The sequence below is a fragment of the Osmia lignaria genome, chromosome 13 (assembly GCF_051020975.1).
Source record: "Osmia lignaria lignaria isolate PbOS001 chromosome 13, iyOsmLign1, whole genome shotgun sequence".
In the NCBI taxonomy this organism is placed as follows: Eukaryota; Metazoa; Arthropoda; class Insecta; order Hymenoptera; family Megachilidae; genus Osmia; species Osmia lignaria.
In genome coordinates, this window is record NC_135044.1 from 8,103,542 (window position 1) to 8,127,750 (window position 24,209).

The 24,209-nt window shown below is 33.9% G+C and overlaps 3 protein-coding genes across 16 annotated transcripts; 1 reads left to right on the forward strand and 2 right to left on the reverse strand.

Moving 5' to 3' along the window:
- Nucleotides 1-259: 259 nt before the first annotated feature.
- EndoA (SH3 domain containing GRB2 like, endophilin-A) lies at nucleotides 260-15,416 on the reverse strand. Of its 11 annotated transcripts, none has more exons than XM_076691860.1 (13): nucleotides 15,275-15,416; nucleotides 11,114-11,209; nucleotides 8,148-8,216; nucleotides 7,626-7,842; nucleotides 6,721-6,854; nucleotides 6,544-6,610; nucleotides 5,945-6,010; nucleotides 5,367-5,452; nucleotides 5,172-5,275; nucleotides 4,815-4,930; nucleotides 4,232-4,324; nucleotides 3,404-3,519; nucleotides 260-3,324 (listed from the first exon to the last, which is right to left on the reverse strand). In XM_076691860.1, the coding sequence occupies exons 2-13, from the start codon at nucleotides 11,156-11,158 to the stop codon at nucleotides 3,205-3,207; spliced, it is 1,233 nt and encodes a 410-aa protein (XP_076547975.1). In that variant the 5' UTR covers nucleotides 11,159-11,209; nucleotides 15,275-15,416; the 3' UTR covers nucleotides 260-3,204. The 11 variants fall into 11 exon arrangements, with proteins under 11 accessions (XP_076547975.1, XP_034176433.1, XP_034176430.1 ...); XM_034320542.2 differs by having other exon boundaries at nucleotides 4,836-4,930; nucleotides 5,367-5,467; XM_034320539.2 differs by having other exon boundaries at nucleotides 5,367-5,467.
- Nucleotides 15,417-15,719: 303 nt separating this feature from the next.
- On the reverse strand, nucleotides 15,720-21,086 carry Impbeta11 (importin beta11). 4 transcript variants are annotated; one of them, XM_034320528.2, is made up of 18 exons: nucleotides 20,958-21,086; nucleotides 19,851-19,979; nucleotides 19,673-19,773; nucleotides 19,478-19,591; nucleotides 18,990-19,396; nucleotides 18,646-18,909; nucleotides 18,415-18,570; nucleotides 18,296-18,336; nucleotides 18,034-18,216; nucleotides 17,850-17,961; nucleotides 17,522-17,742; nucleotides 17,288-17,452; nucleotides 17,030-17,222; nucleotides 16,709-16,946; nucleotides 16,541-16,637; nucleotides 16,173-16,447; nucleotides 15,954-16,095; nucleotides 15,720-15,881 (listed from the first exon to the last, which is right to left on the reverse strand). In XM_034320528.2, exons 2-18 carry the CDS (start codon nucleotides 19,971-19,973, stop codon nucleotides 15,777-15,779), a joined length of 2,937 nt encoding a protein of 978 aa, XP_034176419.1. In that variant the 5' UTR covers nucleotides 19,974-19,979; nucleotides 20,958-21,086; the 3' UTR covers nucleotides 15,720-15,776. The 4 variants fall into 4 exon arrangements, with proteins under 4 accessions (XP_034176419.1, XP_034176420.1, XP_034176421.1 ...); XM_034320529.2 differs by lacking the exon at nucleotides 20,958-21,086 and adding an exon at nucleotides 20,611-20,743; XM_034320530.2 differs by lacking the exon at nucleotides 20,958-21,086 and adding an exon at nucleotides 20,298-20,479 and having other exon boundaries at nucleotides 15,954-16,080.
- RpS6 (ribosomal protein S6) lies at nucleotides 20,956-22,589 on the forward strand. The gene is made up of 5 exons (XM_034320550.2): nucleotides 20,956-21,061; nucleotides 21,393-21,597; nucleotides 21,698-21,843; nucleotides 22,069-22,269; nucleotides 22,346-22,589. Exons 1-5 carry the CDS (start codon nucleotides 21,056-21,058, stop codon nucleotides 22,541-22,543), a joined length of 756 nt encoding a protein of 251 aa, XP_034176441.1. The 5' UTR covers nucleotides 20,956-21,055; the 3' UTR covers nucleotides 22,544-22,589.
- Nucleotides 22,590-24,209: the final 1,620 nt, after the last annotated feature.

Below are 24,209 nucleotides of genomic sequence, written 5' to 3' on the forward strand. Positions count from 1 at the left end.
AATTCCTGGCAGTTGCTCGCGCTTGAAAGAACATTTAATTATCACAATTTGTGACAAACAGCTACATTACCACTCAAAAGTATTACAACACTTACTCATTTGGCATAGCCCGACTTACGATCTCAAAGGGTTAATATAATCTACCACTTATTTTATTAATCTAGCCCAGGCTTAATTGATCAAAAGTTTATGCAATAACTACTCTATTCCTTCATACTTATAGAACGCCTTTGCATACAAATCTACACCTCTTCTGATATTAATTTAACATCAATTTAAAAAAAAAAATAGGACTCTGGTCTAAGAAACCATCTGAAGGAATAAGTGTTCCAAATTTTTCGTTAAAGCTTACATGGAACATGGTAAGTATTTTAATACTTTTGAGCTGTAATGTACAGTTGGGTGCAACGTAAACTTCCATTGGTAAAGGGTAAATGTATGGAAAGGATCCTCTAATCGGTTGCCTTCAGTCGTGGGAGAACCTAAGGAGATCCCAGGGAGAGCTAAGGGAATGACGGAAAGTCAGAGAGAACTCAACTTAAAATTAGGGAACTTAAAAAAGCCTTAGTTGCACGTAACTGTACATTGGATCGGTTGTTATATGTATATTACATCCTCCTCTATATTAATCGGAAACTATAAAAACCTTCTGTCTTTTATGGCACCTAGTCGCTAAAATTACGTTCTTCCAGTAACGCATCGCTCTGCCAAAGACAAAATCACAAGAACGAGAGTTTTCTTTCTCACCTTTCACCGGGCCAGATAAAAATCGAAGAGAAATAATGCTCTTTCCACGCGATTTTTGAGAAACACTGATCCAGCGATCGCGATAACCGATCAGACACCGTGATGTTAAACTTTTAATATTGCACAACATCGATAACACTTCGAGTTTTTTTTTTCTTTTTCGAAAGAAGTTTTCATGCTTCACGATAATTACAATAGACAAAATTATATGTCAACGTCTGTTTCTTCTTGTAACTCTCTCTCTCTTTTTTTCTCATATTCGCAATTAACTGAACGCTGATGACGATAGCAGCAGTTGTGGTGTTCGAATACATTAGCCAATAATTCATAAGAATTTTTCGCGGTAAATCAATCCGTTTGTTCCATTCTTGACAATTTGTATCGACACTAAAACAACGTTCCAATACAACAGATCTTTTTGTACAGTTCAAATAATATAATCAGTTCGCGTTACAAGATACAACTAATTAAGAGGTACGAATAAAAACTAGTTTAATAATGTCAATTAATCTCATGGTATACCATTATCCTTAATTAGTAGATCTACTTTAATTGATACAAATTCATCATAGAACTCAACCCTTGTACTGCAACGTTGTTCTAAGAGTGCCACAATAATTTACAGATACCAACTACATACATACATTCGTATGAAACTGCCTTTGGAACGGTTCAAAATGTAAGGTAAGGCCAAGAATATTTCACGATATAAACATTTCACCGTAACAGTAATGGAAAAATATGCCAGTATCAACGATAATAATAATGCCATCGTCATAGTCATCACCGTTGTCGGCGTCATCGACAACATACGTATAATTAAGTAAAGTTAATATACTCTAACGTTATATATATATATTATGCTTAGCAAGTATTTGTTGAAGATTACCTAAAATCCACGTGGCAACAAATAACCAAGTTTCTTTAATTACTTTCATTGTTCTGGCGGTTGAACTCTTGTACAAAGTCAAGGAAAACAATCCGAATTTCATTTCTAAATAACATATCTACTTATTGTATCAATAATTTCAACAAATTCTACATTTCTAAACGAAGAATTTCATTTTACAATAAACGCAATCACGATTAAAATAGAATTCGTATAATATTTCTAATGGTTCGCTTTTTTAAATCGACGACTTCGTGGAAGAGGTTCGCCGCCATTTTGAAAAATCGCCTAAATTAAATCGCCTAATTCCTATTTGGTATCATCTAAATAATTATAAAGGAAAATAAGAAAAAGTAACGGGGGGAGTAAACGGCCGAGTTATACGACAGAGGAATGGAAACGAATCGCTATACAACGTACGAATATTTTATATTAATAATACGAGTTATACGGTTTTCACTGTGCCGTACGGACCAACGCAAAAATATATGTATGCCATGAATCAATGAACGTTACTTCTTCGTATCAGGAACCGTGCGCTTTAAATATGTGACAGAATAATAAACTACCCCTCAAATATATTAGGACACTTGATAAATTTCAACTTAAATTTCGATATAATAAAATAAATTAACTATTATAATGTCCCGAAGGATTGACTGCCTAAACAAGAATATGCCATTTTCTTTAAAAACATTTTTTACTACTTTAGATTATGTGAAATTTAGTAAGTATCCTAATACTGTATAAAAACAATGATATGAGCGCCAAACAACGAATATCGACCACACGAAGTTCTAAAACTGAAATTCGATTGCGACTGGTGTCTAAAAGTACGACCAATTTTTTACCATTTGCCAGACGATGGCCTTTCTAATGTACTTCGCTAATACAAATTTCAATGCAGTCTTGCCACTCTGATATCTTTGTGCAATTAAACTTTGGTGAGAAACTAACGAACGATGTTACGCAGACGACAGATGAGGCGATGTAGGAAATGAGAAAAGAGCCGCCCTTGACAGTGTACTGTCATCGTAGGTACTTTGTCGTATGTGACGTGTATAGGCGTGTGTGAATGTGTGTATACATTTTGTGTACTGATAACATGTTCTTTATAGTTGCATGTACATATGTATATAAATACAGGCTGTTGTCAATCCGATGACAAAGCTATGAAGAATGAATAAAAATCTCACTCTACATTATCGACTTACTTTTTAACGTAGATTCACTCCCTTTCGGGTTGTCCCACCAGATTGAAAACACCCTGTATAATATGTATCAGCGCTCGCGAAGGTCCTTACGTCAATAAAAGACACTATAACATTATATATGTACATTAACATGCGTATTGAGCCTATCTTGGGGATAATAAGAAACAAGAGGGAACAGAATAGAGTAAATTCAGGGATCCATCGTTCGAATAAGCTTGAGGATTATAACGTAAATGATTGAAGTAGAGAAGTGTCGAGGGAAAGATTTAGACTAATCGGAGTGTAAGATAATTTTCATGATAAACGCTGGTGAACGAATGCAGGGTCTTTGGTTTCGAGACGCACCGCGTCCTCTTAAGGTAATGGCACTACGACTTGCACGTAAGTTACTGGAAAATAACCCGTGCGACCGTTCAGGCTACCCTCGTACCAATTCTCGTCTATCTTTTGGATCAAAGTGATCGTATCGTTCTCCTGGAATAGACGGTGAGAAAAGTTAATTAAGAGAAAATATCGCAAAGACAGAACAAAGCAATAATTCTGTTGTACTTACTTTGAATCCAAGTTCTCCAGGGTTCTCTGGCTCAAAATCATAAAGGGCTGTGCAGCAAGGTTGTCTTGTCATTGGAGTTCTTGCAGGAGACTTACTTGGAGATGGCAAGGGAGAAGCTGGAAAGCATTGAAATTTTTCTATTAATTTAAAACGTCATACTTAATGGCCTAAAAGTCCTAAACACATAATCAGAATACTATGGTATCTAAACACTTGTTTCATAAGTTGAAATATACAGAGAAAAATTAAATGTAAGGGGTAATGACTGGTAAAAATATTCATTTATGCTAAAAACTAGACCAATTCATAAAATGGACTCACATTAATATTTGGATTATACTATAATAAAATACTCTTAAACTATAACTGTAATTCTTTCTCTCAGGCTAAAGTAATTATTCTGCTACATGTAACTATAAATCAAAGTTAAATAACACATACTTGATTTAAAAAATTATAAGCACTTATTGTTTGTACAGCCAAACAGATTATAGAAATAATAGAAACATTTAAAATAAATAGATTAAATAAGCATTGGAACATTAATGCAAGCTGCATATCTGTCAAATTAGAAAACACAAGGTTCTTTAAAAAAAGATACATAACATAGCACAATAATAGGAGATAGAATAATTGGTAACATGCATGTTGATTAAAGACTGTTAGGCTAAGTAAAAGATACATCAATAGAGATACATAAAAATGGCAAAACATTAATTACTTTCTTGGCCGGCTTGAAGTGCACGAAAAGCAAGAGAATTGAAATTGAATAATTAATAGATTGATCGAACCCTACGGTAGGGAAAACCAACCCCATGCAAAATTTACCATTGGCAGATTGTGGCGGGTTTCCGGCTGGAAATAGCTCGAGCTGCGAGCGCTTCACATCCCCCTGAATCGGAGACCCAGCTCGACTTGCCCCTGCATCGTGTCAGAAGGACAGAGATTCAAGTATGCGAGAGTATACACACAAAACGGTCAAACGTGTAGTGAAAATGTATTAAGGATTGTACAGAGTATCCTGAAGTTAATGTATACTATGCATGGAGATGTAACAATTGACTTGCAATTTCTATTAGTAACAATCACACCATAATTTAAATCTACCATCAGCTTGCTCCCTTTAAAATTAAACAAACTTCTTACAAATTAACAGTATCGTGTTACTTTTTACCCATGTGAATGCAACGACTTCCTTTGAATGCAAGAAAGTGGAAAAAGTTAATATCCATCCAATAGTCAGAGAAATGAAAAAGGAAATTTAGTTAGAAAGAGATACGTGATACGTATACGACCAGAGTGAATAATTGCAGGGTATGCAGAGAAACATAACAGAGGAAACAAGAAACAGACAGCCAATCCACCCCCAAGTACCATCACCTTGTACGTGTATGTGTAAAATGTGTTTTACCGTGAAAGGTGAAGTTCCCACCGTTCATAGCATCCGATGTAGGCAAATCAACTTGCAAGTCGGCCAACGTCTTCGGCACGAATTCCAGTTTTGGCTTATTTGCTGCCTCATCTTTCCTGGAATCAAGAATGAGGACATTATTAGAACTTGGAATGATTACAATGAACGATAACGATACAGTATGTCTTCACAATAAAGGAAAGAACTTCTCAAAGTTTTATTGTATAAAGAAACCTGAAGAATCTTCTTATCTATTTAAATATTATACGAAATATATTACTATTTATGAAAGTAAATAAATAATCTCTTAATATTTAAACAAGAATGAATACTTAAATGCAAACTTGAAATACATACTTCTCTAAAAGTGTCTCTGTTAATGTTCTTAAAACTTCAGTACACTGTTGATGGTATTCCAAAAGAGCTTCACTGAATGTTGCCAATTGTGCTACTTGCTCTACCTGAATGGAACAAGAAAGAAATAATATTAAACGCATGTAAGAATATGTGATACATGAAAAGGATTAAAGTATTATTTATTACAACACTTACATCATTCTCTAACAGATTAAACATGCCCAATTGGGCCAAATGGAGGCTTTCTGCAAACTTTTCCTCCGCCTGACGAATCTCGTCGTCTGAAACGTGAGAACCTGCTCGCAAAATTCGCACCAGCGAGAATATTAAAAATTGCACTACATGGGTTGCTCCAATGCCTAAATTCGGTATGTTATAGATACAATGAAAAAGGGGGAGGGAAAAGCTGACAAAATTAAGCCGAGTATAACGACTAAATGTTTGAACCAAACGACGTTCTTTCTCTTCTAACACAGTAATATACAAGATACAATACATTTAACATTCGCAATATCTTTGGTGCACATGTATATTTACATCTGGTGTATTTTGTGTATTTTATACAACTATCCATAACGTTCATCATTTACTGTGCTGTGAATCTATGTACACTTTTCAAAAACTATGCAAAAACATAAGTAGAAGGGGATCGGGTGATTTTAAGATAATTTTTACAAGTTTCCAATATACAAGGGTTAAAAGAGACCAAGAAAATGATGAATACAGTGATGTAACTGTATTACTGTTGCACGTCTAGTGTACAAGTCACGTACCGGTATACGGTGACGAGGACTTTGCTGGACTTCCAAAATGTGGGCTGGTTGATCTTTTTCCAGCAGCTAACGTTTAAGGCAAACACACAAACCAAAAACAAAACCAATCTTTCTTTGTGAAAAAATTAAGAAAATCGTCGTTTGCAAATAAATATTCAACTATGATCAAACAAAGTAGATGAGATGTGAAAACTGTAACATAATTCTTGTTGAAATTATTAATCTGCATGTTTAACATGTTTCTGTAATTAAAATGAATCTGATATGAAACAAGAATATTTCATATATACAATCTAAAATTATTTTGTTAATCGTGGCATTGAACAACTAATTCATAGATGAAAATAACAAATGCGTACATGCAGCAAAACGTGCGAATGGAATGACTGTAATGTTGAACGGTGAAAACGAGGGGAAGGCACGTCTAAATCGTGCAACAGTGTCATTTTTACATTTTTCTTTCCCAGAATTATAATTGCAAATGGAACGTATGGAGTTTTCGTGTTGCAAGGACGCGCGTATACCTTCGAAGTTGTACTTAAATAAATCAATAACGACGCGGAGAAAGAGAGATAAAGTCAACGTGCGACAAAGTATACCTTTCGCTTGACGTCTTCGTTTGCAATCAAAGTCCAGCCTTCGTCCCTGAAGTTTTTTCCGATGATGCTGAAACAAAAGGGATTATCAGGTATATTCACCGTGTGTTACAAATGGAACAACAGTGTTGGAAATGAAGGAAAAGAAGTTTTTTTTTTTTAATAACTACCGCCACATACCATTACTTCCTTTAGGTCTTTGGTCTGCAAATGGTGTAGAGGCTCAAGGAAGTTTTGCTTAATGTTGTCGTCCAACGAATATTTCACGTCCGCCATCTGCTTCATCGCTTCGCCCATTTCAATAAGAGCCTGAGCTATGAACAGAAATTAGAAAAGATAAATGACAGAAATTACCGCTTACTTGGATCCATATTTATGCGTCTACTTATTCTTAGTGTAAGATGCTTAAAGAAAGTTGCCTCTGCCATCGATATTATAACCCAAAGAGTTAAATATTCATTGAGATTACTACTGTTTTAATTTTTTGAAACATTCCATGTAAACTATACTGACATTGCATTATCTAATATACCAAAAGTTGGAACATGATTAGAAAAATAATTGAATCAGTGTGCATTAAATATGGTACCGATTAAAAATTTCATTTCTATGCATTAGGCGATCCCAAAAGTTCGTGCCATATTTTAAACCAATGGTTAGATCAAAATAATGAACGTACCTTTAAATATCATGAAGAAAGCATAATCTTTCTACAGCTTCTTCTCATTTCTTTCTCAAAGACACAATGACATTGGTGCAAAACTGTTTCATTAAAATATTCTTTGATGCAGGTTCATAAGTCGTCTTTTAGCCATTTAAAAAGTATCGTAGCGAGAGGAACACAAGGCGGCATGAACTTTTTGAATGACCTAATATAGTTAATAAAAGATAATACATAATAATTATTAATAGTTAAATACATTGATTTTAATGAAGAAATAAAGATACAATTTTTATCCCTGACTAAGAATAAAGTACATATGTACGTGATTAGCAAAAATCCCATTTTCTCCTGATTGGACAGACCCAATAACGACCAGAATGTTTCAGAAGATATTTCCAACAGGTGGACCAAACGAACGTACCGAAAATGCTGTCCTCCCCTAGCTTCTTCCCATAAAGAAGCATGCAATCACCGAGAACACCTTCCGGTTGAGGGTAAGTAGAGGCTTTCGCTTGACCGCTGAGTTTGCTGATGCCCTTCACCGCGGCCATCTTCGCCCTCGCCGTTGGATTCGGCTGAAGGAACTCTTTCGTTTTCATTTGTAACTCTTCCACCAACTCGTACGTGACGTCCGTTTTCTGCAAAACAATATACCGTCAATACGATATTGTAGATAAAAAACAAAAATAAATCAAAATGTTATTCGCATCCTTCGGTTCTAACGATTTAGATCTCCCCTTGACCCCCCGGTGCTGTTGGACCCCTATGGGCGCCTATAACACAGGGCAAGGGAACATCTCGAGCGTCTATAGGCGCCAAAAGGGTTAAATGAGAATTTCAAAAAGTTGATCATCATCAATGTAATAGGAATTGACTCAAGGTTAAACGCTACGCAACAGAAACATGTCGCGGAAGCCTTAAAAATGTAGAAAAGCGTTCTCACCCTCTCCATGTCCATAAAGTCGACGTCGAGTTTGGTTCCTTCCGCACCACCCATCTTTTCCGTCATATACTGTAAAATAAAAATTCATCTTATTAAACAGTGTGTCAATAACTATGTGAAATTTATTAATTTAAGTTCACCCCTCTGGGATCCTTCCAAAAATAATCTTGCCTCTCGTTGAAGAAGAATGATTGTTAAAAATATAATACGATTTGATAAATGAAAGGCTTGCAAGGTGGGACCTCCGTTAAGTGAAGCACAGAATACCTGATTTAAACTTCGACAATGGTCATTTGAAACTAAAACTATCGCCCACTCGGTCTGGATATAGTTCAATGACTGAACGCAAACAGGAAACACGTGTTGATTAAATCACGAAGTGATTCACCGAATTACTCGAGGACTTGTGAAACGAGCGGATAGTTGGGTTCGCTCGTAAACGAAAATCATTTTGAAAAAGGAACGAAGCGAGATTTCGGTGAGATGAGATATAGCGGAGGGTAGGCAGAACGATGGCAAATGATATAATCATAGGAAGTTTTGAAAAGGGGAAAAATGCCAGTGGCAGAAAGGATAGCGCTACGGATCAATAACATCCGCAGTCAATTGATCCAAAGTGACGTGCCTTTGAAATTTTGCCAGCCTGGATGAAAAACACCTAAGGCTATTCTTCGACTACTTTTGTTGGCGCTTTCGACCGACTATTAAAAAAAGTAGACGCAATTTTTTTTTTAATATCATTTTAAAACTTTAAGATCCTAAAATTTCACAATTGCAAAATTACAAAATTAAATTTCAGAATTTCTATGGGACTTGACTTACCCCGGAAAAACAAAGATATTGAAATAATGAAAATTCTTCAGAAGGATTTTTACAGCTTTCATTTGAATTTTTATCTTCAAAAAGAGGGACCAAGGAAAATCGTTCACCTCGTATGATTCGGGCTCGATGCAACAATATGAGATAATCCTTGGAAAGTTTAAAGCCAAGCAACACGATTATTTGACAGTGGTCTGATATGACCCTGACCTATTTTAACAGTGACCTAGTTACACGGTACCGCACGCAGGAACGTATATAGGTAGCTTAGCAATGCCGATTAAACGTCGTCCTAGAGTAAATCTAACCCACATCCGGCACTTGCAATATCGCCTACTATTTCAGTTGAATTTATGCGATGATTATGTGAAAAAGAAAAAAAAAGTGCCGAATGGACAATGTAACGCGATCAAATCAGGTTTATTATTTATATTCCTCGGATATCGCTAAAACTATCGGTCTGTATGTATTAATACACGGCCGCTTTCTTACAATATTTCCATTCATTCCAGCGATGAATTTTCATGAACCCAATATTATTCTTCTATGATTGAAATTTATGCCACTCGAGTATCGTTTCTTAGATTCGTTTAAAAGAGCCAACAAATCCGGAATTAATAACTCCATCGTATAAAATCGTCTTTGAAAATTGATCGAGACGTTCCCAGAATATTTACATCGTTACGTGAAATCCATTGAACTGATATTTCTATCCACGGTGTATTTATTGATAGTCGTTTTGTATAAATTTTCCTATTTTAAAGAGACCTTTTACCAGCGACAATGCACGTTTTCCATCTCGAATTTAATAAGTGTCGGCCTAAACAAGAATTAATTGTTCCACTCAAGATGCATTAAGGGGAACAAGACCTTTGTCTTCGGGTCAGAACGCTATACAAATGGATGGTACATCGATCGATATAAAATTAATAATAATTAAAAACAGTAAAACTAGTTATCATTATTCTACTAAAGCAATTTAATTATCCCCCTAGATTATATTTCATTTTTCCTTTTTTTAAATATTTTAGAGCTTTTTTAAAGTTTTAATTATGAAAAGTGAAATGTAATCCAAGGATAACAGTTTTTAATTTAACTTAATAATGAACGGCTTAGGTTGAGATAATGATGCTGTTAAAAAAAAACCGGAAATAATAATCAATTTTGTTGAAGTAGAATGAAACTGGAAGAGTATTCAAGTGGAAGGTAATGGAGCAACAATCTTTATCAAGGGAGGGTATTCAAATATAGGAATCAATATTGCGAGGTAAATTAGGTTAAGCATTTATTCATTTTGATTTCTAACGAATGTTAAATTAACATACGGTTATAAATGTAGATTTTATTAAAGCTCTAAAATGATTATGAAATTATTAAAAAATGGAATTGAGCTCACGGAGGTTCGATAAATTTTTAAACGACCACGAGAATTCCAAAAAGAAAGTAACATTCGAAACTGTCTTCGAAACCTCAATAGTGCATTTTAAAATCTACTTGTGTCACTCGTTACCGCATTAAGATCAATTTATACCACGTTCAATAATTACATAAGATACAACTTTGTTAAATTACTCAGCAAATATGTACAATAGAAAAATTTCATTAAATTTAAAATAAATTTTGACGAATTTGTTTAATGAATTTTCCCAGAAAAATTAATTTGACGGTAATTAAATAAACTTATGAATCTGTCCTCGAAAATTGACGAATCTCATTGTTGGTAAGTTATTCGTGTATAGAGAATAACGTGGTTATTCCTTAATTACGCATAATCGTATTACGAAAGATGTAACAGAAATCTCAATTGTAATTAACCAAACCGAATTAACACGTTCAGCACCGGTGCCAAAGTACCAGATTTCAACCGTGGAACTTTAAAACCGGGTCAAAAAGTTGCATCGAGCCACGTTGAATCGTATATGAAGGCAACGATTGTGCCACATTTACCTTATTCCCCGATTCCAGCTCAATAACGAATGGAAGGATATCTTTGATAAGAGAAACCTATGACCTTTGTCACAATCAACTTCTGTTTATTCGAACGTCCCTTCGTTCGACCGTTCCAATTAAATGGTAACTACAAAGGTATCTCAATCCCGACCTTTGCGAAACCAAGCGGCAAATCCCATAGAAAGATGATTACTCACCTGATTGGCTTTGTTAATCTGTTTCTTTAACCCCGCGAACGCCATGGTGGAAGATGCTCAGCTGCTCACTGACCGGATAGAAGGAAAACAAAAGACCTGCAACAGAAATTTCGAAACTGTTAATTAAAAAAATATAAAAAGAAGAAAAAAAGCCTGGCTTTACGCCAGATCCAGCCGTTCCGCGGACGGATGATTTTCAATGTTATCGATCGACCACGTTTTCCCAGCATCATCCCTTACTTCTGATGTAATCATTCCCGACACGTTGTACGACAAACCGATTCTTTCCAATCTCCTCCCACACACATGTGCATGTACACCCTGTACCGACAGGCGGCAAACTTTCTAATCAAAACGGCTGCATCCCGTTTTACTTCGAAAAATTACATCACGCACGTTCCTTCTCGGTACTTGCAACGAGCCGTGGCTCCTTTCTGTCAGAGGATAAAGGCGACGATTCCAAAAATAGACCGTGTCGCTTCTGGTGAAGAGGAATTAACAAGAGACCGTGTCTCCCTTAAGAAGCCGCGACGCGGAGATTCTTATAATGGATTTTAAAGAAATAAATTCTTTACGATTATCGCAACACTTCGTTCGCAATGTCGTTAAAACGTCTAAAACACGCTGTCGGGACGAAATTGTACGTGGCAGCGATCGGAATGCGATAAGGGTTGATGTTGAGAGGGAGGGAGAGAATGTAGCAAAAAACAGGGAAATATCGGGAAAATGAATTCTATTTTCGTGGAGGTAGATGAATAAATGAATGGGTGACAGAGCAGATGGATCTCCTCACCTAGTTAGTCCCTAGTAAGTCCGACAACGTCGTAAACGTATAATCGTCGCGGCTAGTGCACCAAGAATAAAATACAAACGATCACGGCCGTGCAAGACACTCGATTAAAAAGTCCAGAGTTCCGCGTGGGCTATCAACACCGCAGGCACCACCGACCCGCACGTAGTCGGTTTTGCACACTGCGCCTCTTCCTCGAGGGGTAGTTTTCTAGCTGCCGATCGATACCCGGCCACGAGTCTCTCCTCGTCTCTCCCTTCTTGCTCCCTTACTCCCACCCTCCTTTCATCGCCTCTCTTTCTTACACTTTCATCTCTCGCGTGGCAGGCTCTTTCTCCTTTCTAAACCCTTTCCTTTCCTTGCCTTGCCTTGCCTGCTAACCTCTTCTTTCTCACGATTCTACCATCCACTCCACTTTCCCTCTCCTTCGCTCCCCCATTTTTTTTTCCCCTCTTTTCATCTTACTTTTTAGTCCGATTTTATTTAGCCTTATGTTCGCTCAGTTAATTGCCTGGCATTCTTCGTTACAAACAGCAACCCTCGCGAACTTACTCGCGCGTTTTTTCTACCCCGTGTACAGGGAAGCCGAATGCCTTGCCCTGCTCGACAATCATCTCGGTGCTAAAGGGCGATACCAGCGTTGAATTAACCTGCTCCCATTCAAGACTGACGTTCTCTCAATGAAAGGCAATGACACATCGATAACGTGATTTCATTCGATATAGTCTCAAACTATTTGGCGATTAACTCGAAATTAAGATACACGTTAGTTCAATCCTTGGACGGCGGACCATGGAGAGAGGCCGAATTTTAATATTATTCTCCTTTTCTAAATTTTACACTATTCCCTTTCGTTTAAAAATTGGATATTTAACTTTCAAATTATACTACCCTTTTAGGTATTCGGTTCACCGGTAAACCGGCACAATGTTATTTTGAATATTACGAAAGCTTCGATTTGAAAATTAATTAGTACTAATGCTAAGCTAACATTATAGCTGTAACTTTCTATTAACTTTATAATGACTTCGAACGTATAAAGTATGAAACCGAAGCCATTGTACACGATGCGTTGACAAGAATTTTCTCTTTATAATACGAAAGATAAATACTTGGATGAAAAAGGTCAAAAAAGTATTTTTGCTTCGAGCGTAGAAAAGAAGCAGACAATATCAGAACATTAATCTGGTGATCAAATCTGGAAAGACAGTTAATATCTTGGAAGTTCTACGTTAATTATGATTTCAAGATTAGTTAAGATTAATTTTCAAACGGACACTTTATAAATGCTTCAAGTTCGCGAGTCGTCAAACGTTTCTTAATTAAAAGCACATTACGCTTCTCGTTGAATATTCAATTAAAATGATGTTTCAACTAAGTGTTGCAAGTTCTGTAGACTGGTGGGTTTGACAAAGCTCTAATTAAACGCGGAACGCAACGTGGTGTATTGTTGTCCGGTCATAAAATCAGCACTCTAGGGATTCTACATTAAAGGTCATAGTATGAAATGTAACAAAGGGAACACGGCAAAGCGTAGAAAGTAAGGAAAGGGGATAATATGATGAAAATATTTTTATCGTCGTCACAGGCATATGTATATGAATTATTCAGATTTTATCTCTATAATAATGATATATCTTTGCCAGCTTCCGTCTCTCTGACGTAATTTAAAAATTCCACTTTTCCTTTTATTCAAATTAAAATAGCAGGAAAATAAAATGAAATATCTTTCATTTTCAATGTAAATTTTAATCTAAAAAATAATGTTTAATTCTTGAATCCGTGAACCTTAAATGATTAGTCATAGGAGGAATCACACGACTGGGTCATGGTGCTGCTATCATTCGATAACGTTTTGTCGCTTTGCACGCCCCCCGTGTGTTTCAGTGTACATCCTCTTTGTACAAACCACCCCCACACGTTTCGTGAAAAATACTTCTAAAAATACGCGACAGTCCGGCAGGAGACTGCATTAATCTGCCGAAGGCAAGCCCCCAACTTTTACTTTCAATTTCTAACAGCTTTACATTAAGCCCGTTCTGGTTCGAATAAAAAAAAAAAAAATAAATAAAAAAAAAAATGGAAAAACTTAAATGAAACGTGAGATGTTTGAATTGAGTTGAGAAAGAAATTTTGTAAGATAAATTATTTCGACCGTATGACACTTATAGGATATCTTATTTTTTCTTTTTTTTTTCGTTAATTAATTTGAAGGAAGAATGATTTGCAATTTTTGAAAATGCGATTTTGATTTGTATCTCGAGTAACGAAACAACTTTCACTTTCATTACGTACTTCGTTTTATATGGAAATATAAGTTTCAAGAATGCTAGCTTTATTCGAGCAGTCTTTTTAAGTGAAAAGGAACAAAATATGTGCACGGTAATAAATAAATTTCGAAACTATCATACAGGGTGTTCCATGCAACTGGGCCAAGTTATATCTCTAAAATAGTAGAAGATAAAAAAAAGAAATGTTTTAAAGATTTCAGGATCAATTTTATTTTTTTCGACGGGACTGTATTTTGTTATCTTTTACCATTTGATATTTATATCCTGACTCAGTTGTATGGGACATCCTGTATAAAAATAGCGAATAATTTCAATGGAAAAATTAAATAGAATTTTCAGAATTAAAAATTGTTTAAAACACGATAAGGAAAAAATTCTGGATTTCCTTATCTGTTGCAGATTCAACTGATAAGTACTAATTTTAACGTGCTCAATTAGTGGAAAAATCGTAAAGTAAACAATTACACCTGTTACAGTTACAGGTAACTCTACATAAATATGAAAATCATTAAACAATTAAATAAATGGTACAAGCTAATGATTGTCGTGTTTGCTTTACAACAATTTTAGTAAAAAAAATTGTACATAGGCGTACGTTTATGAATTGAATCTTTCAAAAGATCAAAAAAGTAGGTTATACTTGAAACTAACAATGAAACAAGTAATACCTTAAAAATTGTATGTGAAACAATAATTTCATACACTTTTAGTGTGACCAACCGGTATACACGTTATATAAAAATTTTAAATTGCAATAATAATAATGATACTATACAACCAATCATAGATGCTGTTGTAAGCAATTAATAGTGAATATGGCGTCTTCTCGATGTTTATTATTACTCTTAAATTCTTTTTATAATTCATAAGTATCTAATGCTAAAATATATATCTAATTTATTTTTTGTATACAAAAACGAAAAAATCAAATATGTTGACTAAAAAGTTCAACTAAACAAATAAATTTATATTTTACCAATGTACCGAATAAGTTCATTAATTTGAAGATTTCCTTTGTATACATAATGAAATATGGAAATTCTATATAAAATAATAGATATGATGTTTTAATACACTCACCGCACCAAGATTTAGTAAGAACAGTACACTATTTAAAACTGGAATCGAGCTAACCCTTTACTACTGTTTGACACAGACGACAGCTGTTTGTAGTTACCAGTTGCGACGAGAGATTGCTCTGCTAACAAAGATGAATCATAAGTATAAGAAAAAAAAATAAGCTGGAGAAATTATAAATTACAAATACGTTTTCACCGATAGATACTACTTGTTTATCATCCAACGCCTACTTTAGATAATACATCTTTCTAATAAACATAACTGTTTACTACAAAAATGTATAGTCATTTAACAGCGATTAGAAAGGAATAAATTTGAAATGACATGAGATTTTTTATTATCAACATTATTAGTACAGTGAAACAGCTAGTATTATACAATAAAATAGTGCCGTTTTACAATAGAGCGTCGTAAAGCTTTTTTTTACATGTAATATCGCGCTTAATTTAATATTTTTTTTTTTTTTTTTTTTTTTTGTTTTTTAACTTGACTTACTCTTTTTTCATATAGATACGTAGTGTTTAAGTTGTTCCTCAATTTCAGGACTAATAGTTAACATTAATCGGCTGTACTGATTATCTCCAACTAACCTGCGCAGTGCAATTAACTGGAAACATGAAAAACAAATCATGAATAACATTATGATTTATTATACATATGAACTGTGCTGCTACTGTACCTGATTTTGTAACGTATCTTTTAAAGATACACGAGATAAAGGATCACTGAAAGCAAGCCTTTTTTTCCGCTGTTCGTGTTTATTCCCATAATCTTCGTCCTCGTATTGCGATGGACTTGGTTGTCCACTAAGCGATAAAGAACTGGGATAAGAAAGATAATACATATTACTGTATTATTCTTTATGATTACACATAATTTATATGAAATTCTTACGTACTCAATAGCATGTTCGATATCGTATCCTATATTATCATACTTAGTCATATCATTAAGAGTTTCGACGATATTAGATATTATTAGTGGGAAGTGTTGAAGAACGCTAGGAGGACTGTTCGCTCCAAGGAGTGAACAGAGTGCAAGAGCTAATAATTTACGTCTTTCTGGCTGAAAAGTAAATGGCATTCGGTTAACCCATACACGTATTATTTGTCCAAGTACAGCTTCCTCCCTTCCTTCATTTCCGGCCACTTTTCTCGTCAATTCACTTATTATCTGCATAATAATTTATAAGTAAAATTAAATTTCAATATTAGAAACATAGGCAAAGTTAGTAATTGAATGAATATTATGTATAAAACCGAATACCTGTATAAAAATATCTTTATAAAACCATAAAACTCTTGCTATAATAGATAAATACATAGTCATCAACTTTATAGAGTCCTCGCCTTTATATGCGTTCCTATAAAATTAAATTGAAGTTTATTACGTATACGTAAATTTAATGTGATAATTTTGAACGTTTATACCTACTCAAATATATATATTAAAACAGGTTTAATCAGTTCTGCACTTTGTCGGGGTGAAGCACATAAGCAGATTTCAAGTACAATCATAATCATTAATATTCCTTCTGCTCGTAGATCTCCTAGAAGTGACCTAAGCGTTTCGATTATGAGTGCTCCCCTTTGACTTAAAAATTCTTGAGGATTTAATACTACATATGCTTGAACTATGTACAGACATAATTTTAAGTTTTCGTAGGATTGTTCTGAAACATATCAAAGTACTTTTAATCTTTGGAACATTTACGACGATGTTCATTAATAAAAATATATGAAATCATTTACTGACCTAATAAAGCGGGCAAATTTTTAGCCAAATCCATTACGGCTGGTGTTGGTGCAGGTGCGTTTTCCAATAAAGTTAACCACAACCGTAACCCGTCTTCTAACAAATAAACATGGCTTTCATGGTTAACATCGCAACTTAATGCAATGACACCTACTACCAGTGGTTCCAGAACAACGCTGTCAGGGCCTAATGCCTATATATAATAAAAATATAACACATTAGAGAAAATATAAAATTTAATAGACTAACTTTACTTACCTTTTCTAGATGTATAAGTGTTGAAATAATAGCGCATCTTAACATATTATGTTCTTCGGATTGTTGCCAAAGAGCCGGCAGATATGAACTAAGCGCTCCAACATGTGGATTGATTTCATTACCAACACGTTCGATCATAAACGATAACACGTATAAAATATGCATCTAAAAATAATTATAATAATATTACCTCGAAGTAAAATATAATTTAAAAAATGACATATAACCACATACTTTCGTATCACATTCTTTTACTTCTTTCAAAAGAGAAAATAATAAAGAAAACGCTGGCTCTAAATAAGGAGAGAATTCTTCCGGATTAAATTGGAAATCGTCTATTGCAAGTTTCAATGCATCGCTTGCTGCCAAACGGACACCTAAATCTTCTTCAGGACTTAGAACTTCAACCATAAGCTCGTACAACTCTGGTCTAAGTTCTGCACTTAATTTTACACCTGTAATTGTAATGCAACATTTAAGCTAACTATAATCAAAATAAGTATTATTTGTAGTGAATTTCGTCGTTCACTTTGATAAAACAAAAATTTTTAAATACACTTACTTGTCCATCGGCCAATAAGCCAACATACACGTCTTCTAATAATTCTATAATTATTACTTTGAATTTTCAATTCTTCTTTTAAAGTTGTTGAAAACCACTGATCAAAATTTACCTAATACATACAAGTATGATAACTGGTTGATTGACTGCTTACAGTGATTTCTTTGAAATACTTTGTCCCTACCTCATCATATAAATCAAAAGCAGCCAAACCAACTGCATTATATACTGCATCTTTTAATAGAATAGCATGCAAATTATTTGGATCTACAGGTTGATGATGACTTTGCATCAACCCGACTAACACTGTTGCAAGAACTTCTCTAAAGCGATGGAAAATCGCTAAAAATAAAGACTCCGTGCAAGGCTAAAAACAAAATTTTAATTATAAAACACGTAAATATCTGATATACATTGTCATAACAAATGGTACTTAAAATACTTACCCTTAAACTGTACTTCCATGATTCACCGCAATCGTCAACAACTAAAATTAATCATCGCACAGTTAATAATTAAAACACATAATGTGTATACATTTGCACGTACACGAGTTAACGCTTACCGAAATTCTCTGGATCTGTATCCCATAACTCCAAATCAGCAGGAGTTAAAAGAAAGTAATGTGTCACGAGTCTTGAACAAATTTCAGTTAATGTTTCAGGTGTGAAAAAATCTTGCCTCAACTGATTTGCTCTTAATGTTAACGGATTTTTTGTGTCTGGATTAATAAATTTTCAAAATTAAGAAACTATATCCACTTAAGATCGTACAATAAATGTATAATTATCCGTACCTTCGATATCTTTAGCAGGTCTGTAGTACGTCGACAATAAAACGCCCTTCATTAAGTTCAAACATTGTATAATGAATCTCTCAAATGTTAAAGCTTGACCAGCTTCAGTAAAACAATAAAAAACCGAAAATTCTAAGGATGTTGGTATCAACTCAACATAGCAAAATGGATGTATCTCTAATACTCCTAACAATACTTTGGTTAAATGAATGATAAATTTATCGCATACCTCCATCTGTATACCCCTAGAAATTAATGTTTTCCCTGAAAGTACATAAATTATTTAAAAAATATATTTACACGATTATTTCTATAATTTTAGTTGAAAATTAAAAAATACTAACGACACTCAAGACACGTTCTTGCGCGTTCGAAAACGATTTCTAAGAACAACATAGCATCTTGAGATTCTGAAGGTTTATTGAAACCATTTACAACAAGTTTTCTAAGTATTCTTAATAAAAGTAACGCTTTTTCTAAAGCTTCTTGTATCTGACTTGTATCTGCTCCATTTGATGCCATTATAAGAAAGGATTCAGTGTATGTGTTCCATAAATTCAAAATAAAATTGAACACATTAACGGTTAATTCTTGGAAGAGCCGTCGATCTCCAAGTAAACACTTAGAAGCTAAGGCTTTAACAACATGATGTAATGTTAACAGTGCTCGATGTTGTGCTAAAGGATTTTGTCCTCTTATGACATCCAATAATCTTGGAATTAATGTACCCCATTCTCTAGGGCAATCAAATCTGTACAATGTTACTTCATTTAATTACTGTGTATGCATTGATAGAAAAATAAATACAAATCATTTCATATATGTTGATTACCTTGCAATTTTGGCAATAAGAGCTGCCAATTGTACAGCTAACTGATTTACAGGTTCTTCAAAATTTTCTATTAAACGTTGTCTAAGGAATTCTTTCTCATCTTCTGCAATTGCACTGTAATAATCATATATATATTATGCGACATAGTCCTTAAAATTTGAATGCTCCCAAATTACAACTACTAAAAGTACTTACTTTGGTGCATTCTTTCTCCAATACCTGTCAACTCCATTTTTAAAACATAAAATTGCCATCCATCTGATATTGATAGTCAAGGAATGGTTAGAAAATACATTCTGAAACAAGATTTATTATAAGACATTTCATTAAAACTTTATTATAAACATAGTATAATAAACTTATTACAACTTACATATAATGCAGTATAGAATCCTCTTTCAGTTTCCCATTGTTTTAATGTTTGTTCAGCTGGTTTTAAAACATTAGGATCTTGACTACCCGCTTGTTGAAGGACTTCTATCACTGCCACATCCATATCTTCCTGCAAAATATGACTAAATTTTATTCCTACATTAAATCTAAACAATCTGTTATTGTTTGTTTCCTTCCGAAACACGATCAGAAGAGTTAACATTGAACATGTGCTAATGATATTTTATCCCTTCAACGTTCAGTTTGTACGCAAAAATAAAGAAAAAGATGTATCAGTTATCGTTACGCTACAAAAATACCATTACAACAAATTAAATATCTTCTGTCATTATAGTATTTACGTTAAATAAATTATCATTTTTTCAGATTCCGGTTGAACAATTCCTAACCTATAAGAAAATATCAATCGCATATATTCAAATATTACCTATCTTATACAGAGTTTGTAGAACTATTTTTGGTAAACTCCATTTATTAGAAATATCTACGTATTGAATCGATACATAACGAAAATCATCAAAGACACTTTACATCAAAATGTCACACACGCCCGCAAGTAGGAATTTCAGAACGCTGCCCCCTACTCTTGCCTTTTTCTACAAAATATGACGGTGACAGTTATTGTCATAACATAAACCACCTTATTACGTGGATTGCAATTCTTTCCATATTTTTATTTTATTTTATACAAATATTGTTTTCTGCTGGACATTATTACATTAATCAACAATATAATTTACCTTTCTACTTAAACAAAAATTCTCACTCCTGTTTCAAACTTTCAAGGAAATCAAATAACGTATATTAATGAAAACAATATTTTTAATATAACATGCGTTGTTATTTATTCTGTTTTCTATTTAAATAAACACTATATATCTATTTATTTTCCGTATAATAGGATATATTTCAAAATTTTAATTAAATCAATATAGACCCTAATAGTTTTCCCATATCAAATAAATGCAGTTTACCGACACATTATGCTTATGTCAAATTACATTAACTATTTAACGTGTATGTAGACGTTTATATATAGTATTTATAAATTTTATTTAGTATTATTTGTAGTTTAAAAATTCATTACACGTAAAACGGATATCCGATGTGCGCACTCTACCGTCAATTCCAGCGGTAGACGTTCTTTTCGTTCTTGGCTCGTGGCAGTGCATAGTACTTGTCACGATGAAGGTTTGTATCCAAAAATAATTCAAGAATCTTACAAAAATTACAAGTTATTAATAATTAAGCTTGTATAATGATGCACAGTAAACAGTTCTACATGTACATTATTTGTCATATATTTTTTTCTTCAATACCGCTTTGGTTATAAGTACTGCATTGTTATATATTGAACATAAACATTAGTTCATTTAATTATAACTGAAATTGACTTGAATAATATGTGTTAAAATGATAAAACATAAAATATGATGATTTTACAATATTACAAAACCATAAACAATATTAAAACTAACCTTCAAAGATTGGCCAGAATGTAATGTGCGTTTTTTTCTTTCAGCTGAACGTATCATATCCCGCTACGGGATGTCAGAAACTCTTTGAGATTTCAGATGAACATAAGCTAAGAATTTTTTATGAAAAGCGTATGGGTGCCGAAGTGGAAGCTGATGCACTGGGTGATGAATGGAAGGGATATGTTGTCCGGGTCTCTGGTGGAAATGACAAACAAGGGTTTCCAATGAAACAGGGTGTCCTGACAAATGGTAAAGCAATAGATTTTTGGTCCTCCTGTAATAACAGTAAAATATGTTCTATTAATTCTTAATTTTTACAATATTAATTTAAATATATTATTGTAAATAGGACGTGTACGCTTACTACTCTCAAAGGGACACTCCTGCTACAGACCTAGACGTGATGGTGAACGTAAACGTAAATCCGTTCGCGGATGTATCGTCGACTCCAATCTCTCTGTACTTGCCCTTGTTATTGTTAAGAAAGGAGAGAAGGTATTAATTTATTATGTTATTATCGATTCATTCACCATGTTTTCAGGGTGTGTAAGAACTAACATCGTGTCTTATATTACCATCGTAAGCATGGGAGATTAAATTTCGTTTTTTGATTTGGGAAATTGTATTCTGTAACATATACTTCTTCTCAGTGTACGAACGATACATTCATTAATATGTACATTCATAAACACGTTTTACTAAGTTCAAGTAAACTTCTAGGAAATTCCGGGATTAACCGACACAAGCGTACCACGACGTTTGGGACCTAAAAGAGCAAGCAGAATTCGTAAGCTCTTCAATTTATCTAAAAAAGATGATGAGCGTCAGTTCATTATAAAACGACCAGTTCAAAAGGAGGGCAAGAAAGAACGTTTTAAGGCCCCGAAAATTCAGCGTCTTATTACGCCGCGTACTCTGCAGGTTTGTGTATATACTCTGCCTTTACCAGAAATGTTGAATACGTAACAAAATAAATAAAAATGTATCGTTCTTACAGAGGAAACGACATAGGGTAGCTTTGAAGAGAAGGCGCAGTCTAGCCCGTAAACAACAGGCAGCAGATTATGCAAAATTATTAGCACAAAGGCAAAAGGAGGCAAAGAACAGGCGCCAGGAAGAATTGAAACGAAGGCGCAGTGCTTCTATGCGAGATTCAAAATCATCCAATCAGTCAGCACCTACAACACAAAAGTAAATTGACTGTAGTGATGAATTTACCTTAATAAAAAAAATCAACTTCAGTTATGTTGTTACCTTTTACCCTCCTTTGATTTAACTTTTGTATTGATCTGGTAGTAAATAAAAAAACAAGTTAGAATTACAAAACAAAAATGATACATGTGATACTGTATTGCGGAGTGTGGTGTAAAATGATTATCTATTATTTTTTGCGCAAAATCAATAATGGTATTACAGAACGTTTGAAATGGTAAATATTTGTGGTGACATTGCCGAAGTTACCGACTGCGATAAGCGCGAAACTTTATGCTACCTTCTTTGCTGTCATGTTCTCCTGATACAAAATTTCGATTTTGAATATTAGGGTTTCAGAAAACTTAAAATTTAAATTTGATGAATGTAAAATGTATAGAGACAATGTCTGTGTAAATAATAATAATTAAAAAGATAAATCAAACAGGCAATACGTGAATAAAAAATCACTGTGATCACCAAATTCACAATATTTTTTATTGTTTGAAAAACGCTGATTTCTCAAATTCATCGTGAACTTAAATCACAGGAGACATATAGATTGCACCAACTATCATCAGTTTGTAATTCGTTAGTCCAATAAAAAGTACGGTAATAACGTACAGAAAGGAAAACGGTATACAGTAAAGACAGGTAGATGTTTCTCGTATGTTCACAGTAGTTGTACAATTAGACATTTGAAATTCCTTGCAAATATTTCTAAATGATAGAACTGCGTGTAAATTGTACAGAATAAATTCTAGAAAAATGAATCTCAAAAGGAATCAGGCCGTTCCACTTGAAACACGTTTCTATACACATAATCATATTTACTGTCCTTTCGCCTCTTGTAGGTAGAAAGTAGGCCATTTCGAATCTTTTTCTACGGTTGTTTCAATATGAAACTTAGATCGAAACATTTTATAAAAAATTTAAAATAGATTAAAATTACTAAGTCATTTTTGAAAGTAATAAATAATTTTCAAAAGCGTAGTAAAGTCACGAGGAATTCGGGTGTAGACTACTTGCAGGTACTTCCTAATGTGCGTGCTAATTCATACGACCTCGAAGCGAAAAGACAGTCTTTGACATGTTTCAAGTACGGTCCGATATTTTCGCATGTGGGCTGTACCTTATCGTTTCTTTTGTCTATGTAAATATTCATCTTTACAAGAATCATACTTAGAGATAATCGCGCGAACGCTTCATTTTAAATGTCTATTCGGATGCGACACGCGTAATATGGTTTGTGTGCTTCTTACATAATTAGAATGCAATGGTGACATTCAGAATAATTAGGGACATACGCTGTAAATTCATTGAAGCAGTGCTTAGAAGTCAAGTGATAGCCAATAATAGATTTTACAATGTCTGAAGACAGATGTCGGAGGAATATTGCTTGAGAAGTTTAAAATAATTGGCACCGCAAAAACTGACCAAAATTTTCTCTTTTTACATTATAAAGAAAATAAAAAGAAAAATACTTAACATTCCCGGGTAAAACATCTTACTCGATGCAAAAACAATAGAAAATTTAAAACTTTAAAATAATCGATATTAATCTATTAAATGAAATTTAATAAATTTAACTTGGTTCTTAACATATAGTATTATTAGAATTATAAAACTATTTAAGTTAGAGAAAGATGTTTCACGCGTCAACAATTAAG

What these genes read in the sequence shown, in the direction of transcription:
- EndoA (XM_034320539.2), bottom strand. Translation starts at nt 11,158, where the DNA reads ATGGCGTTCGCGGGGTTAAAGAAACAGATTAACAAAGCCAATCAG. An exon ending in AGGGGAGGACAGCATTTTCG is followed by an intron (nt 6,855 to 7,625) that starts GTACGTTCGTTT and finishes TTCTGTTCATAG; the next exon opens with CTCAGGCTCTTATTGAAATG. An exon ending in GTCCTCGTCACCGTATACCG is followed by an intron (nt 5,468 to 5,944) that starts GTACGTGACTTG and finishes TTTTGCGAGCAG; the next exon opens with GTTCTCACGTTTCAGACGAC.
- RpS6 (XM_034320550.2), top strand. An exon ending in ACAGGGTGTCCTGACAAATG is followed by an intron (nt 21,598 to 21,697) that starts GTAAAGCAATAG and finishes TATTGTAAATAG; the next exon opens with GACGTGTACGCTTACTACTC. An exon ending in TTGTTAAGAAAGGAGAGAAG is followed by an intron (nt 21,844 to 22,068) that starts GTATTAATTTAT and finishes GTAAACTTCTAG; the next exon opens with GAAATTCCGGGATTAACCGA.
- Impbeta11 (XM_034320528.2), bottom strand. Translation starts at nt 19,973, where the DNA reads ATGGATGTGGCAGTGATAGAAGTCCTTCAACAAGCGGGTAGTCAAGAT. An exon ending in ACCTGCTAAAGATATCGAAG is followed by an intron (nt 18,571 to 18,645) that starts GTACGGATAATT and finishes TTATTAATCCAG; the next exon opens with ACACAAAAAATCCGTTAACA. An exon ending in AAGATACGTTACAAAATCAG is followed by an intron (nt 15,882 to 15,953) that starts GTACAGTAGCAG and finishes TCATGTTTCCAG; the next exon opens with TTAATTGCACTGCGCAGGTT.